The sequence below is a fragment of the Pollachius pollachius genome (genome assembly GCF_949987615.1).
Source record: "Pollachius pollachius genome assembly, chromosome: 19".
Classification (NCBI taxonomy): Eukaryota; Metazoa; Chordata; class Actinopteri; order Gadiformes; family Gadidae; genus Pollachius; species Pollachius pollachius.
In genome coordinates, this window is record NC_136952.1 from 20,771,947 (window position 1) to 20,790,103 (window position 18,157).

Sequence of the window (18,157 nt, forward strand, 5' to 3'; positions counted from 1 at the left end):
CTGAACCGGACCCTGGACTCTCTGAGGAACCTGAGGACACGTCTTTGGACTGGGAGGAGACCAGGAAGAGAAGATTTGGTAGGTGCCCCTTTATAGAGTATTTAAAAGAAATAATTACTTTTTTTGCCAAAGTGACCGTGTGTGTGTGTGTGTGTGTGTGTGTGTGTGTGTGTGTGTGTGTGTGTGTGTGTGTGTGTGTGTGTGTCCTACTCCTGAACAGCTCTATGGTTTCACATCACTGTCATTGTGAGCATCGGACTGCTGAGTATTCTCCTCATCTCCCTGCGCTTCAGTGAGTCTAAATCATATCATCCTGAATAGAATTACAATACAGTATAATCATATTAATGACTGTAATAACAGCAATGATAATGATACATATTGTTTTTGTTAGATTCAGTGATAATAATAGGGTTAGCACACATACACCACACGCACATATAAACACTGCATACACACACACACACACAATCCACACACACGTGCACGAACACACACGCACACGGACACACACTGCACACACGGGCGCGCTGATGCAGACGTTTCAAGACAAGGGCAGCGCAGAACACCGCATACACACACACCACACACACATGCACACACGCACGCTCACACATGCACGTGCATACACACACTGCACACACGCGGATGCAGATGTTTCAAGACAACGGCAAGATTGAGATAACCGCCCCGCCGTCGACACACTCTCCCACCTGAGCCTTATGTCTATCATAGACGCTTTTTTGCAAAACGTTATTTTTCTTTAAGCATTATCCACCTCCTGAGCCTCCCGAAATGTCTTGCGATATAGAAATCCCCCCTCCCCCCGGCCGACTGTTTTAGTTGTTTTATTTTTCTTATGTTTCATGTGTAGGCTATGTGTGACTGTAGGCTACTGCTGCCTGTCTTGGCCAGATCACTTGAAGAGATGTTTAATCTCAATGATGCATTCTTCTGTTAGCAAAAAAAACAACACATCCCCCACGTCAGGTAGCCAATGTACAATCTGCAATCTTGCCCTCACACCCCCCCCCCCCCCCCCCACACAAGCCCGTGCTTTAGTTTACTATAGTTAGGCAGGTTGCTGCCTTAGCTGTTGTAACTTGAACTCAATTTTCAGCTGTTTATTATTATTTTCAACTAACCAATAGTAGTTGCCGTGCATTCTTTAAGTATCAATACACTTTGAGCCCTGAATAACAGTAAAACCTATTGAATGATTGATTCGTATGCATAGTATACTACACTTTCCATTAAACAATTAGCCCTGTAACCCAACAGTTAACTGAACATTACATGGTCCCGTCCTTCCACTCCCTGTTTTCTCACCCTGTTTATACAAGAAATCAACTGCATTTGTCCCAGTGTTTGTGCTATGGGAAATTAAAGGTCCCATGGCATGCTACTTTGTGGATGCTTTAATATAGATATTAGTAGGCCCCAAACACAGTATTTAAAGACGTTCCCGAAATTCAGCCGTGGTGCAGAATTACAGCCACTACGAGCCAGTCGCACATTGAGCTTTCCCCAAACGCGCCGCTTCAGTGTCTGCAGCTTTAATGCAAATGAGGAGGAGAGAGGCGGGGCAAGGAGGAGGGTGGGGGTGTGGCCCTGAGCAGCTTGCAGCCACGGTACCATGCGCTCTGTTTACAGTGGATGTATCGCAATGGCGAGGCGCACACAGCCTTTGGCCGTGTTATGTAAATATTCTAGAACACTCTGGGTGCTCCGGCGGGAGTCCTGGAGCTCTATTTTTAAATAATATCACATTATATATAGATATCTAAATCATATAATATATATTATCAGGGCCAAAAGCTGTGTGAGCCTCCAGACGATATTAAGAATCTCAAACGACCGCGTCGGGTTCTCTGACGTCTCTGGTTTTTCCACGTCCACAACAATCTGAAGTAGACTGAAGCACGACATGGAGGAGAAAGGGATTGTTGACCGCGGTTGTCCACCACCGCCTCCTGCAGCGCCGAGGCGGTGGTCCCTCGGCAGCGGGAAGCGGGGCTCAAGCGGGAGACATTCACGTGCAACAATCCCTTTCTCCTCCATGTCGTGGTTCATGTACTTCAGGGGGAAAAGCCAAAGTCCCTTTCCCCCAATTTCTCTCAACCATGGCTGAGATAACCCCCACTACGAGTCTCGTTGAGGAAATACCCGAGACGAGAGTCCGACGTGTTATGCGCCATAACACCAACAGCAGAACGGTTATCCAAATGACAAGGAAGTGTACAACACTTGCGTTACAGTCCTGGAGCTCTATATCTAAATAATATCATATAATACATAGAAATCTATATCATATAATACATATTATCACGGCCAAAAGCTGTGTGCGCCTCCAGACGATATTATGAATTACAAACGACTGCGTCGGGTTCTCCGACGTCTCTGGTTCTTCCACTTCCACATCAATCTGAAGTAGACTGAACCGTGCGCTGCCCGCCGCCCGCTGCCAGCTGCCGGGCGGTGGTGCTTTGTGGCGGTGGTGCTATGTGGCGGTGGTGCTATGTGGCGGTGGTGCTATGTGGTGGTGGTGCTATGTGGCGGTGGTGCTATGTGGCGGTGGTGCTATGTGGTGGTGGTGCTATGTGGTGGTGGTGCTATGTGGCGGTGGTGCTATGTGGCGGTGGTGCTATGTGGTGGTGGTGCTATGTGGTGGTGGTGCTATGTGGTGGTGGTGCTATGTGGTGGTGGTGCTATGTGGCGGTGGTGCTATGTGGTGGTGGTGCTATGTGGCGGTGGTGCTATGTGGTGGTGGTGGTGCTATGTGGTGGTGGTGTTATGTGGTGGTGGTGCTATGTGGTGGTGGTGTTAAGTGGTGGTGGTGCTATGTGGCGGTGGTGCTAAGTGGTGGTGGTGCCTCGCGGCAGCGGGGCACCGGTGGGAGACAATCCCTTTCTCCTCCATGTCGTGGTTCATGTACTTCAGGGAGTCAAAGCCAAAGTTCCTTTCCCCCAATTCCTTCTCAACCATGGCGGAGATAACCCCAACTACAGTCTCGTTGTGGAAATACCAGAGACGTCAATGAACCGACGTTTTATGCGCCATAACATCAAAGCAGAACGGTTATCGCAACTACAAAGCGCCACACATGTGGCGCTCGCACGGTCGTAGCTCATTGTCAGAGGCAGAGAAAGGGGAGGTAACTTGGCCCCTTATGACGACATATGGGGCCACATTCCAAATTAGCACGCCTGAGCTTCCATTTTTCCAAATACGAGCGGGATACCTAGTGCTCGTTTTACACCGAACACAAGTTTTAGCCACTGGGAGACGATAGGCAGGCTAGGGGAACTCATATTAATGTTAGAAAACCTCATAAAGTGAGATTTTCATGCCATGGGACCTTTAAGCAATAAAATACGCTCTCCTTCTCCGGTAACACTCGTTCGCGACGCCTTTTTTTCTTTTCTTCAATTTGTCTCTAACTCGTGCTCAAATCTTTCATAGATCGATGCTTCGGATGTTGTGAATGCAACGGAATATATGATGCATTGTTGCAGTATCATCTAAGATGATGGCGTTGAGTTCTGCCCGTTCTGCCTCTGTGCTGTTTGCGGTCAAACCAAAATAAAATACAGTGTCAGCGGCCGCAGTTATCCCGCCTCTTGCGAACTTAGACCGTACGTCATATCCCGCCCCTTGCAAGCCCACCCCCCTTGATTCTACTGATGTCTGAATGACATCGATGTCCGCATTTAAAGCATCAAGTGTGAATCACCCTCAGGGTCGAATCTTCTGATATACAAATGTGGCGAACTTAAAATTATTATGCTTGCTTAATGAAGTAAGGAGAAAATTATTAAAATTGCTTCATTGCGTAATAGGTGAACCAATATGTTATTTGTTTTAACATTATAGGCAAAATGTTATTATATATTGTGCTCAGAAATTTACACACAACGCACAAACATACACGGAAGCACAGACACACATGTGCACACCGCACGTCAAGACAAAGGCAGCGACACAGTCGCCCTGGTAAGAGGTTATGCCTTTAAACATAACGGCTCCGCCATCGACACACACGCAGGTAAGAACACACACGCACGCGCACACACCGCAGCTACACTCGCCCAGGTAAGACGTTATGTTTTTAAACATCTCCCTGCTATATAATAGCAGGCCTGTCGCACAAGTGAAGGAGCGTTCACACCAAACGCGAAGGGGTGACACGGTTCCGTACATCGTCAACGTAGAGACGTGAATCGGGCAAATTTTTCGCTACAGAAAACCCGCGACAAGATTTGATTTAAAGCGCGACACTTTTGCCCGGCACGGGCGAGCGCGTGGACGTGGTTTTGCAGCGCGACAGTTTCGCTCGAGGTGAAATATTTCAACTTTGCCGCCAGCAAAGACAGCCAATCAGCGTTCAACAGCGTGGCCAGTGAGTGACGTAACGTAACAGCCAATCGGCGTTCAATAGCGTGGCCACTGAGGGACGTAACGTAACAGCCAATCAGCGTTCAATAGCGTGGTCACTGAGTGACGTAACGTAACAGCCAATCAGCGTTCAACAGCGTGGCCACTGAGGGACGTAACGTAACAGCCAATCAGCGTTCAACCGACCAACCGTTCCCTGCAGTGCAGTCCGGGTTGAACCGCAGCATGGAGGAGAAAGGGATTGTTGCCGTTTGCCCTCCCGGAGCTCTATAATAGTATATAATATTATATAATTTAATATATAATATCAGGGCCAAAAGCTGTGTGAGCTCCGGATGGCCGCAGCGCGTGGGGATTGGGCTTCGAGGGGTTTGTTTACCGCCGTTGCTATGGTTACCGGTCTTGTGTGTTCCAACGGTTTATTGGCGGTGGTATCTAATAAATCTCTGTCTAATCAATACTTCATCCACTGCCTCTTCCGTGGTCATTACAATATAATGAACCGACCGTCGGGTTCTCCACGTCTCTCCCTCTTCCACAACAGGTGGAGACAGCGGTGGTTATCGGCCGTGGGGGACAATGAACAAAGGATGCTCAGTTCATAACTAAAGAGACAATTATTAGGCTTGCTTCGTTACGTAATAGCTGAACCGAAATGTTATACGTTGTAACATTATAGGCAAAATGTTATTATATTATGCGCTCAGAAATGAAATACAATATCGACTGGGGTTTCCACATTATAGCTATGGGTTTAATTACAACTAGAGGTTGAGCCCAACCTCTTGTTGCAATAATAGCAATGATAATGATCATTATTGTTTTTGTTAGAATTTGTGTTACTAATATGAATAATATTAATATAAAAACAATAGCAACGATAATGATATTGATGACTATAGTTATTGCTATTTGAATTAGTATTAATATTATGGACTTTGTGTTTGGTTGGCTGTGGGTCTTGTGATGTTTAGAGACGATGTCGTTCTGTTTTAGAGCTCTTATCTTCTGTATTCCTCTGTTCTGTTCTAGACTCACCGTCACCCTGGAGGGAGGGGAGAGAGCACTTACTGGGTGAACTCGGTGAGGGTTTTATCCAAGTTATTAAATCAATCGTGTCATTAACATTCATTTCAAAAACACCCTCTGCTTTTGTGATTCATATTGTGGTCTACTAAGGTCAGGTTTCTATTGTCGTCTATTAAGGTCATGCTTCTATGTGGTCTGTTAAGGTCAGGTCTCAGGGTTGTGAGAAGACCGTAAGATAAGCAGTTCTCTGTTTGTTCAGGATTTTCTTTTACATTCAACAGATGAATTTACACTTCAGGGCTGGATGTTTCACGACAAGAGTTTCTACCTTATTTCTACTACTAAGAAGGGCTGGAGGGCCAGTAGAGAAGACTGTCTGCAGAGGAAGGCAGACCTGGTGGTCATCAACAGCAGAGAAGAACTGGTGTGTGTGTGTGTGTGTGTGTGTGTGTGTGTGTGTGTGTGTGTGTGTGTGTGTGTGTGTGTGTGTGTGTGTGTGTGTGTGTGTGTGTTGGAGAGACATATTGTTTGTGTGAGTGAATAAGTAAGAGAGAGAGAGAGATTTTGTGTGTGTGTCTGGTGTGTGTGTGTGTACTTTGTGGTCATGACAACAGATGCTATTACCTTTGGAAACAGGTGTTTGTCAGCAGATTGATGGGTCCTTCCTGGATTGGACTGAGTGATCGAGAGACAGAGGGGACCTTCAAGTGGGTGGATGGTACCCCCATGACCTCAAGGTAAGGCTGAAGACTCTATTCAGCAGCATCTCTTCTCTGAGAGTGACAGAGTGACCTCCTCTGTCTCCTCCTCGTGGTTCTCAGTTGGAGACACGTCAAACCACGCGATGACGGCGGAGCAAGAGACTGTGTCGTGGCAGGGGAGGACGGCTGGTCTGAAGAACCGTGTTACAGACTGCACCACTGGATCTGTGAGAAGAGCGTAGACCTGGATCATCTGGAGGCTGAGCTGAACAAAGAGGGTCTGCAGACTTTGTTTGTGTTCATGAGTGGAGAACGGTTCCTCCTTTCTGTTCTCTGTGCCGTAGATACAGTAAATACACTCTTTAAGAGTTGAATGGTTGTTGTGTTTAGGTCTACTAAGGTCAGGTTTCTATTGTGGTCTACTGAGGTCAGGTTTATATTGTGGTCTACTAAGGTCAGGTTTCTATCGTGGTCTACCAAGGTCAGCTTTCTATTGTGGTCTACAAAGGTAAGGTTTCTATTGTGGTCTACTAAGGTCAGGTTTCTATCGTGGTCTACTAAGGTCAGGTTTCTATTGTGGTCTATTGAGGTCATGTTTCTATTGTGGTCTACTAAGGTCAGGTTTCTATTGTGGTCTACTAAGGTCAGGTTTCTATCGTGGTCTACTAAGGTCAGGTTTCAATTGTGGTCTATTGAGGTCATGTTTCTATTGTGGTCTACTAAGGTCAGGTTTCTATTGTGGTCTATTGAGGTCAGGTTTATATTGTGGTCTACCAAAGTCATGTTTCTATCGTGGTCTACTAAGGTCAGGTTTCTGTCGTGGTCTATTGAGGTCAGGTTTCTATCGTGGTCTACTAAGGTCATGTTTCTATTGTGGTCTATTGAGGTCAGGTTTATATTGTGGTATATTGAGGTCATGTTTCTATTGTGGTCTATTGAGGTCAGGTTTCTATTGTGGTCTATTGAGGTCAGGTTTCTATTGTGGTCTATTGAGGTCATGTTTCTATTGTGGTCTCCTCAGGTCAGGTCACAAGGGTCAACCCTTTCTGGGTTCACTTGCACTAGTTTCTATTGTGGTCTATTGAGGTCATGTTTCTATGTTGGTCTATTGAGGTCAGGTTTCTATCATGGTCTATTGAGGTCAGGTTTCTCCCTGGGAGATCTTTGTAGACACTGCTGTGATATTCAATCATGTATGAAGAGGCAGGCGAGAATACTGGGGGTGAATCCCCTGGGTCGCCCTCTAGTGGACAGGTGTTAGGACAGAGTGAAGGGAGTGTCTGACGCTGCATCTCTAGATCCGTGTTGTAAACGTTCACTCCTCTCCTCCTGCTTTCTTCAGGTTCAGTGATGCCCACGGAGGAGGAGGCCCCCAGCATCACAGAGTTCCACTCCTCTACCCACGTGTTGCCCGTGGGCCAAACGGCCCGCTATACCTGCCACGCCGGCGGCATGCCGGAGCCCACAGCAGAGTGGCTCCACAACGGCAGGCCCCTGGAGAGGGACGGCACAGACGACCAATCAGAGGCCTGGGTAGAGAGGGGCTTCCTCTTCGTCAAAGGGGTGGGGTATGGCGTGAACACGGTCTGCTGCATGGCGAGCAACAGCGCTGGCACGGCCAATCACAGCGCTCTGCTGCTTGTCTTTGGTAAGTCCTGCATCCAAGGAGAGATGTTTGTTGATGATGTATTCATAACACTGTTGTTAATGTATTCTTAACACTGTTGTTGATGTATTCATAACACTGTTGTTGATGTATTCATAACACTGTTGTTGATGTATTCATAACGTTGTTGTTGATGTATTCATAACGTAAATGTTGAAGTGCGTATCTATGTATGTGTACATATGTATATGTATGTATGTGTACATATCTATGTATATGTACATAGAGCGCAGGAGAACAGTACTAGTGATGATGATGATGATGATGATGATGATGATGATGATGATGATGATGATGATGATGAGGATGAAGAGCGGTTCAGCAGCTCATCATGTCTGGTTCTCCCTCAGATGCCTGTGAACTCACACTGGACCCCAACACGGCCCACAGAGACCTCTCTCTGTCTGAGGAAAACAGGAAGGTGACGCTGGTTGGAGAGGACCAGTCGTATCCGGATCACCCAGAGAGATTTGACTACTGGCCCCAGGTGTTGGGTAGAGAGGCTCTGACTGGCCGCTGTTACTGGGAGGTAGAGTGGGAAGGATGGGTTGAGATAGGAGTGACATACAGAGGAATCACAAGGAGAGGAGGGGGCCCTGACAGCGAGCTTGGACTGAACAACAAGTCCTGGAGTCTTGATTGTGTTGATGGTCGTTACTCTGCCCAGTACAACAATACAGTAACAGCCCTCCCTCTCCGCCCCGCTGGCTCCACCAGAGTAGGAGTGTATCTGGACCGGCCTGCTGGCTCTCTGTCCTTCTACAGAGTGTCCCCAGGTGGAGGAGGGTCCTCAGACACACTGACACACCTCCACACCTTCTGGTCCTCCTTCACCCAGGAGGACCTCCTCCCTGGGGTCGGGGTATGGGGGGGGGGGACCCCAGTGGGAGAGGGGAGGGGGAGCTCAGCGACTCTGTGTCGGTTGTAGAAAAAAAAAACGGCGCGGGAGGGGAGGATGTGGCAACCCCACGCCGGCGGACTGGGAGGAAACTAGTCAACGCACGGAACAGCGCCCCCTCCATGGACAAGTAGTGCAAGGGAGATACATCCCTTCCAACACGGCTGGAACCGCCCTGCAATCAAGCAGGCACAGACGATCAGGGGGAGTGAGATCACCTGGGGGAAGGCGGAGGGCATTAAAGGCCGAGCACACGGCAGTCAAGGAAGGAGACGCAGAGGTGAGACCGACATGCCCTGACTCATGGAATACTTTCCCCCAGGAATAGCGGAAGGACGCCGGGAGCAGCATTCACGCCGGACACCAAGACGGGCCCGGCCGGAGACCCTACCCCCCTTTTCCCCATTGCGGAAGTCACCTTAGTTGATTCATGATTTTCCTTATTCCCCTGAGCGGTCCTTCAATAAAAACCCTCGTTCCGACACCAGGCTTGCGCATCCTTTATTGGGGAACCCAGCCCCCGACCACTGGGGATGCCACAGCGTGTGTGTGTGTGTGTGTGTGTGTGTGTGTGTGTGTGTGTGTAACCTTCTAGGGCAGTAGAGTACTCAGATACGGACTAGTGAATAGGTATGTATGGAGGGAAAGAATAAGATGCCACACAATGATTATCTGGAGCCACAGGTTACTTTTAAATTGACTGTGTTCAACTTTGCAGGAAAAAAATGAAAAAGATTCTCAGTGCAATCAAGAATACTCATTAATTTTCACAGTTAAGACCATAACAGTTAAGAAACAACTCTCTTTAAAAACCATTAAATGTCAACAGTGACTGATAACTCAGTGTCTCTGTGGCAGTTATAGTATCTCTTTGTCTCTCTCTGTCTCTCTCGCTGTGTGTCTCTCTCAGTCTCACTCTCTTCTCTCTCTCTCTCTCTCTCTACTGTTTTTGGTTTTAGATAAACCATGAAAGTGAGAGGATTGTAAGATCTTCCATAGGGATAGCTATGGATGTTTTAGTTTTTTTAAACGTATATTCAATACCAACTGATGGTAAATGACATGTTTTTTATACTACAATATTTGCCTTTTTTTAGACAAACAGTTTTGAACTTAAGCTCTATAATATCATTTATGTCATAAACCTAACAAAGACGCTGATTTAAAGAACTAGAGGTCTACGGGATAATGTTGCATGTTGTTTAGGACTTTAAACTGAATCTTGGTTCCTTGTGTTCTCTTGGGAAGCAAACGGCATCAGAACATGTTAAGTTATTAAAGATACATGCACACCTGTTGATAATTTGAAATGCCTTCTTCTTCTATTATTGTAGTCCTTGTATTTGTTGTGTACATGTAAGGGACTATTTTTCTGTTGTATTTATTAATGAAGCATAATTGTAATAAACAACTCAGTGGATCCAACTGAAGGTTCTCGTGTGTTCAGCCAATGATTCTTCCCCTTTCTTCAGTTTAACTCTTTCAAACTGGACCCAGTCTCCAGTCCCAGCTCTCTAAGGGGTCCTGGACCCTGACCTGGACCCAGTCTCCAGTCCCAGCTTTCTAAGGGGTCCTGGACCCTGACCTGGACTCAGTCTCCAGTCCCAGGTCTCTAAGGGGTCCTGCCCCCTGACCTGGACCCAGTCTTCAGTCCCAAGTCTCTAAGGGGTCCTGACCTGGACCCAGTCTCCAGTCCGTTACTCTCACTGGTCGCCTGGAGGACCATGAGCTCAGTCCTCTGGAGACATTTCCTCCAACTCGTCACAACACAACAGTGGAGTCTCCATTCAGCTTGGGTATCAGACGCTTTTATCCAGAGAGACTTACAATAAGTCCATTAGTCAGGAGAAAGAGAAACAACAATATATCTCTGTGGGTACAGTAAGGATGTTCATAGAACCAAGTGCCAAGCATTAACCATCGCTAGGTTAACTCATTCCCTGAATACAACACAGAGAGCTAGGATAAGATGCTGCACCATACTAAGTGCTGTTTTTAAGGGCCATCCTCCATTTTGTTTTAGATTGCTTCCATATGCGCTAAATAGCGACAATGGAACCGTGGAGAAGAGAGAACGAGAATGAGAAATAGAGGGTCTTCAAGCCAAATTTATTTTTCGAAATCTTTCTTCCGATTTAACACACAAAAAACAACAAGCCAAAACACGCTAATTACAGAGTAGTACACTCATTCACACACACACATTCACACACACACACACACACACACACACACACACACACACACACACAATGCATTGACCAGCGGCGTCATTATGCTGTTTTTTATTCGGGGCTAAAGCCCCGAATATTATTTAATTAGACCCGAATATAATTTTGGGGTAAAAGAAAAATATATATATATAAGTAGCCTAGTCTAGATAGTCCTTCTTGCAAGAGAATAAACAGTTTAAAAACATAACCTGTTTTAGATGTTTGGGGATAAGCAGCACAGCGGTCAGGTAGCTATTTAAAGCTATGATAAACCGCATATTTTGTTTATTTAGGTAAAGCATTATGAAAAAATTTGCATGAACAATAAAGCATACAAAAATTTACATTTTCCAGAGGGAACTTTATGGTGTGTATCTATGGTGTGTGTGTATCTTTATAGTGTCTACCTATGGTTTGTGCATGTATATAAATGGTTTGCATCTATCGTGTGTGTGTGTGCGTATGGTTTATATGTTGTGTGTATCAATATTGTGTGTGAATCTATATGTGTGTATCCGTGGTGTGTGCGTGCATATAGTGTGAATCTATATGGTGTATTGGTGTATGTCTGTATGGTGTGTGTCTGTATGGTGTGTGTGTGTGTGTGTGTGTGTGTGTGTGTGTGTGTGTGTGTGTGTGTGTGTGTGTGTGTGGTGGTTGGCGATGACTCCAGTTTAACCAGTGAATGAGTCTCTCTGGTCTCTTTGATGAAGGCTTCCTTCTCACTCCTCAAAGGGCCGTTCAGGATGCTGCCAAGTTACGGTTGCTATGGAGACGGTATCTCGCTGCGCGCTGAGAGCAGATGTTCTCGTGTGGAAACATCGCCCTCTGCTGTCCACATTCGCTCACTACACACACATGGACGCAAGCACACATGTGACTTCCTTTTCACCAACTTGACATCAAACAGTAACACACACACACACACACACACACACACACACACACACACACACACACAGTAAGGTGAGTTGAATGAAGACGTTATTCGTTTTGATGTATGAATCTAAATCAGTCAAATCAAACTCATCCCTTTAATTAAAATGAGGGAGGTCATTTAAGATCAAACACAGATCTGAAATAGACTCTCACTGTTACCAAGGCGACCAGAGTGCGCTGATCCTGCGTTGAGTTTTACTAATTAGCTCACCTGCTGCAGCTCACGCAAGTGGTTTTCTTAATTCGTTAATTGGTTGCATCTGGTGCGTTTCACTTAAGAGGGAACCGGACAGTACGTTGATGTCCTCTACTGTTTGGCAGTGTAGCGTCTCCCAAACGTGGTATGTTGTTGTGTTCCAAGAAACCAGAACGTGTGTGCAATGTTCTGTTGAGCTCTGTTGTGACCTATTTGTTTCACAGGTCAAAGATTTTTTGAAGTAAAGAGGCGCATCTCATCTGGACCTGATGTGAGTAGAAATGTGTAGCAAAGCACAACTGTGTTGACTTGTATGTTGAATATAAATCACTGATAATGTGTGAAGGAAATCGGGGATTGTGGTGGTTTAACTCTCATCTCAAATTTAAATAATGATTCTACCTGAAAGTAACATTTTAGAGACTATACATTCAAACTTGTTTAAGCAAGAGGAAAATCACTCTTGACTAATGACAGTCAAATAATTTGTTTAACTTATATGAAAAAGCTGGATTAGTTAATTATCTTAATCATTATTTAAATGTTGGATTATCCCAAAAGCCCTGAATTTATATTGTCATTCATTTATCTGATTTAATGGAGATGGTAGATGTTGAACTGTGGGACAGTGCCCACGTTTGAGGACAATAATAAGTAAACCGTTCGTTCCTTCAAAGGTCTATCATGGATATTTAACTGCAGTTCTGTGAGTATCCCAACTTAACCATGAAGATGGACTGCAAACTGTAAGTCATTAGTTTCTTATTACTCTTGGGCACATTGATGTATTTTGGCTTGATCTGAGTATTAGGGATGTTTTATGGGTTCATAGGTTACTTAGGCATATGGTTTATGTTGGTTTTAATGGTTTGTTAAAATGGTTACAGGTTCTAAGTTATTGTTGTAAGCTGGAGTAATGGGTTGGGTTCTGATGTCTTCAGTCTTCTCTCCAGCTACTCTCCTGAGCTCTGCATCTTCATCACATGAGTGTTGCTTTACTGATGAGGGTGTGGTCTGAGAGAGCAGAGTTGCATACTGGGATACAGAGCTGTCTGAAGTCTACAGGTCTGTAGACACGCCCCCTCAGGGGAAACCGAGTGTTTGAGAAACTGTCGTGGCGTCAGTTCCATGAACTAGAATGTTCTTTAAGATGGAGACAGGGATTCAGAAGGAGAAACACCAGGGGGAGATGAGGGGGCTCCTCATCTCAACGACTAAAACACAACTTCAGTCTGACACAGAGAACCATGGAACACATTCAACAGTCCCCTCCAGGCATCGTGACTCCTCAGGAACAGTTTCATTTCCAAGAAGTTCTTATTCGGGGCCATTCCAAGATGGATCCTGCTCCTCAAGAGCCACCCCCCTCCACTGGGTGGTATTCTGAACAGAATACCTCCTTCCTGTCCTCAGGCTGACTGAAGCTGCACCGTTTGCATCTGTGAAGGCCCCTCATTGAGGAAACCACTTGACTACAAAGACATGACCTCAGAGACGTTGAACCAACCTGGGACACATTTTGGAGACACCAAGCATAATCCATCACCAATGTGGGACGCCACTGAAGAATGTTGTACATAATTTACGTCTCTGGAGACATTGGTTGTTCTGTTCTGGGTGTCCTGTCAGGAGAGCTGGGGTGGATGACGGAATGTTATTCAGCATGAGGTTTTTACCCTGCATGAGTGTTTGGCCTTTTATGGCTCAGTGTGTGGGTTTGACATGAGATGGATGGTATTTGAGCATCGTGTGTGTGTGTGTGTGTGTGTGTGTGTGTGTGTGTGTCCCCCACTCACACCTGGCATGCGGTTCTATGTGTGTGTCCTGGGTTCTACTCGTGTGTCTCCATGCGGTTCTATGTGTGTGTCCTGGGTTCTACTCGTGTGTCTCCATGCGGTTCTATGTGTGTGTCCTGGGTTCTACTTGTGTGTCTCCTGCTTGCTTTGACAGTGATGTTCTTACAGGGGTCTATGTGGTTGGCTTGGGATATTGGAATGGTCAACTAAATCATACCTGCTGGACGGCAACACGTTTGCTTGAGGCCTCCATTAGACATGAAGAGCCCGGAGCAACGCTCCGGAGCGATATCCAACACACTGGGCAGGAAGGAGAGGATCCAAATCAAGTGTAAAAGGATGTGAGCGGCGTGTTCAGATCAGTGACTTCAAACTAGGACTACACCAATCAGGATCAATGGAGGATGGACACCTAAAGGCATTCCACAAGGAGAGTCTGAAGTTGGAAAGGGATCTCAATGGATATTCAAGATGACCTTCAGACCTGTAGTGAGGCGGCTGAACTGTGTTTGTTTCGTACAGGACTAGCTGAACGATGGGTTCCCTTAAATCAGTCAATCTGGGAACTCCAAGTAGAGCACTCTTCAAGCTGAAGTTGTACTCTTCAGCTGAGGATATAAGGAAACCTTCACTGGGGCTTCACGGTGTATAGAAGAAGAACGTTTCAAAGTGTTCCATGGTACTCTGATGAAGACCGGTGTTGTGTTTCACTGGCTGAGAGGAAGAACCCTCAGATCTTCCTCTTAGCGTTTCTCCTCTGAGAATCCTGGCGCCATCTTGAAGGATATTCCAGCTCATGTAACTGATGTCACGACAGATTCTCAAACACTTGGTTTCTCCTGAGGGGCGTGTCCATAGAACTGAAGACTTCAGACAGCACTGTATCCCAGCATGCATCTCTGCTCACTCAGACCACACCCTCATGAGTAGGATGCAACACTAGCGATGGAGATGTAGAGTTTTATAAGTAACGAGGGAGCAGACAAAGGTGATTTGAACACAATGGCATGTCAAGTCTGTAAATCTTTAAACCATAAAGATGGTTGGATAGTTCAGGAATTGAGCTTCATTTTAATATGGGCAGTCCTTTCACTCAAATGCCCACTCCTCACTGGACCTGTACATGTTTTGGCTGGCTGGCATGATTTGCTGTTGGTGATGAGGCGGTCAGGGTGACGTTGCAGGGCTATGGTCGGCTCTCTGAGCTCAACGTTTAGATTTACTCTGTATGCTTTGTACCCTGAATAATCTAGATAATTGTTTATTGTAAAATGTAGACACGGTTTTGTATTGAATGATTCCATTGTTTTAGGCAAGGATTTGAGGTTTAAAGTTGTTGTGGGTAGTACATGCTAGTTCTTCGTACGGTTTTGAGTGATATAACTTGTACACACTGGGTGCATACTAATGTAAAGATGCACTGAATAGTAGTAATGACCAACAGCAACAAACAGATCAAATCAAGGTAAGTCTGTTGGCTGTGTTTTAATGAAGACCATCGCTGGACTTCAGGATCTTCCTCCGTTCAGCTCAAGGTGAGGCGCTGGTTGTTTTTTCTTTGGTTGGTTCCGGCCGGAATGTTTGGATTCCAGTCGGACGGTTTGTGCTTCCCGCCGTGGAAGGTTCTGAGTGCGGTCACTTGATTTAGCCTCAATGGTTAGCATAGAACGTTGTAGTCTTGACAACCATAAGAACCCACCTGGCAGTTTGTTGGACATGAATCCCCTGAGGGTATCTGGCGAACGTTGTGGATTTTATTTGCGTAACCTCGAGCCGTTGCCAATGGAAACTATTTTTCAATCAGTTTCCATTGGGAATTGTTGCCCCTTATCTCAAACAACTTAAGTTTGATATTAAATATATACTGACACGTACATCGTACAATATGTTGATAATTGCCGACGGTTGCGCCGTACTTTTAACCACGTTGACGGGACTCTCGCTGCATACAAACAGAGTTCTACTTGCGGGCCCATTTCTGACCATCAGTGAAGGCTGAAAATCATTTCAAGGTGGAAGACGATTTGGCATTTGTTCAACGGAACCCAGAACCTGAATATGGCTGAGTATATTTGATTTAATATCGATACTGCTTAGTTTTCTTTGTTACTTCAGCTTTTGTACGTTCTAAATATCTGGGGTCATTAATTGACACAGAAGTTAAACCCTACCCAATAGAATGACTTCAAACAATGACTTTGGTGCTGAGTTACCAACCAGATAATATCAAAGCTAAAATAATGGCCGTCTTTCCCACATGTTACAGTAGAAGACACTCTAGAACTGTACAAGGTTAAAAAGGTAACATGTAGTTTGTCCCAAGGTGTCTGCCTTCTCACCCAGAGCCAGACCTCCACCTCCTCACCCAGAGCCAGACCTCCACCTCCTCACCCAGAGCCAGACCTCCACCTCCTCACCCAGAGCCTGTCAGAAGTCCTCCAGAACAGGTCAGTGCTCTGGTGTGTGAGTAGAGTCTTCTCGGGTCAGTTTCAATGCATGGGCTGAACCACTTCTTTAAACTTGTGGACTGCTCTGTCTTCATTCCCAAAACGGGATGCTCATAACTGGTCTCTCCAGTCTTTTCTAGCCTTGAGTTATAACATAATAGTTAAATTAATTGTGTAACTCGGTTTCGGAAGAGTCAAATGAGTTTATTGTTGGGCAAATGCTAATGTAAACCTGCTGCTGTAGCTGAGAGGCTGGGGACCTGGGGCTTGTGGTGCCAGGATGGATAGTTTAGGTCTTGTTTTGATCATCTTATGACTTTAACTCTGTGCCAAGCTGTGATTTGAGTTAATTCATACCGGGGTTATGTAGGAGTCATATGAGCCATTATTGTTAATAGTGCTGCTACGACCGTAGTGGATGTATTGCTGAACGCGTCAATCTTCTTAAATTAGATTAGACGTAAATTAGACGTTGTCTAATTTAAGTGTTTAAATATGTTTAAATTCATCTTCCATTCCATGTGATTTACTGCTGAGACCAACTTGGTTTGTAACCAGAGCAGGAATCCATGGCTGAAGGAGCTGATGGAGGAGCCGTGCTGAAGGCCCTCCCTGGTGGAGGAGCTGATGGAGGCCCTGCCTGATGGAGGAGCTGATGGAGGCTGGTGGAGGAGCTGATGATGTCTGTCGTGGGGTAGATGGAGCCTTACTCTGAAGTGATCATCACGCTCACTGCCACTTCTCGTAGAATACTGCTACCACAAACTACCGGCGTTTGTTAATATACCAGACAACTACATCTGTTTTACCACACATTGAAGCAAGACTTCGCTGTTCCAGACCAGGGCTCTGTCTGAGGAGAGCTGGTGGAGGAACTGAGACGCTGGAGGACGACTAGGAATCAACCAACAAGGATTCATCGTAAGTTTGTATTTACTTAACATGGTTGACTTAAAGGGCAAAATACTGCTGTTACTTTGACATGTGTTAACACACTACCGCTGCGTTTCCTTACTAGAACGTGTTTCTGGAGCTGAGGGGAGCTGGTAGGGGAGGCGTGAATCTGGAGGATGACCATCACTCCACCAACAAGGATCCTCGTCAGTTTGCATAAAGTAAACAGAGTGAACTTGTTGTAACGCACGATTAGTTTGTCCAGTACAAGTTAAGGTATACTACTGTGGTTGGTTACCAGACAAACTACAGCTGCTAATTTGTTACGCGCCATTAGAGCCCAACTACTCCTGTGTTTGGTACCTTACATTAGAGCCAAACTACTACTATGTTTGTTACCTTAGATTAGAGCCCAACTTCTCCTGTGTTTGACCTTACAGTAGAGACAAATTACCACTGTTTGTTACCTTACATTAGAGACAAATTACGTTTGTAACCAGACCAGGAATCTGGAGTACTGATGGAGAAGCCATACATCTGGAAGGCAAATCCTGAGGACGACCAGGACTCTACCATCAAGGATTCCTCGTAAGTTTATATTATCTGGACGTAGTAGACTAGGTAGGGGGTTGGGGGGGTTCAACCCTCAGACTAATGGTGCCGGGTTCAAGTCCTCAGAATAAAGTGATGCGTCCTTGAGCAAGGCGTCCTAAAGCCTGCCTGCTCCTTAATGACGGCTCTTTGGTTCAGATATTGTTGCATCTTTTTAATATTGAACCTAATCCATGTCCTTGTTTGGTCCGGGCAGACATACCTGAGCTGAACCCCACCTGATCCTGACATCCTGCTGATCCCGTCTCCTCAGTTCATCTGAGCCTCGTCCTCCAGAAGACCTGCTGAGCTCGGCGGTCTGAGGCTGATGGCTCAATGACCTCCACTGGGAGTGATCTTCTTGACCCCACATGTACCCGTGTGCTTCCACA

The 18,157-nt window shown here is 45.8% G+C and overlaps 2 protein-coding genes across 2 annotated transcripts in view; both read left to right on the forward strand.

Moving 5' to 3' along the window:
- LOC307090647 (CD209 antigen-like protein D) overlaps nucleotides 1-6,524 on the forward strand; it is a gene marked incomplete at its 3' end in the record, with an annotated part of 6,565 nt that extends 41 nt beyond the window's left edge. Inside the window, exons 1-7 of the mRNA XM_079757387.1 lie at nucleotides 1-78; nucleotides 221-292; nucleotides 5,428-5,478; nucleotides 5,706-5,848; nucleotides 6,061-6,161; nucleotides 6,246-6,363; nucleotides 6,516-6,524. The exon at nucleotides 1-78 is cut by the window's left edge and continues 41 nt beyond it. Coding sequence (XP_079613513.1) covers nucleotides 1-78; nucleotides 221-292; nucleotides 5,428-5,478; nucleotides 5,706-5,848; nucleotides 6,061-6,161; nucleotides 6,246-6,363; nucleotides 6,516-6,524 — 572 coding nt within the window. The remainder of the gene's footprint in view (nucleotides 79-220; nucleotides 293-5,427; nucleotides 5,479-5,705; nucleotides 5,849-6,060; nucleotides 6,162-6,245; nucleotides 6,364-6,515) is intronic.
- Nucleotides 6,525-7,022: 498 nt separating this feature from the next.
- On the forward strand, nucleotides 7,023-10,224 carry LOC307090648 (immunoglobulin superfamily DCC subclass member 3-like; the record flags this gene model as incomplete). Its single annotated transcript, XM_079757388.1, has 3 exons — nucleotides 7,023-7,773; nucleotides 8,142-8,212; nucleotides 10,162-10,224. The coding sequence occupies exons 1-3, from the start codon at nucleotides 7,476-7,478 to the stop codon at nucleotides 10,222-10,224; spliced, it is 432 nt and encodes a 143-aa protein (XP_079613514.1). The 5' UTR covers nucleotides 7,023-7,475.
- Nucleotides 10,225-18,157: the final 7,933 nt, after the last annotated feature.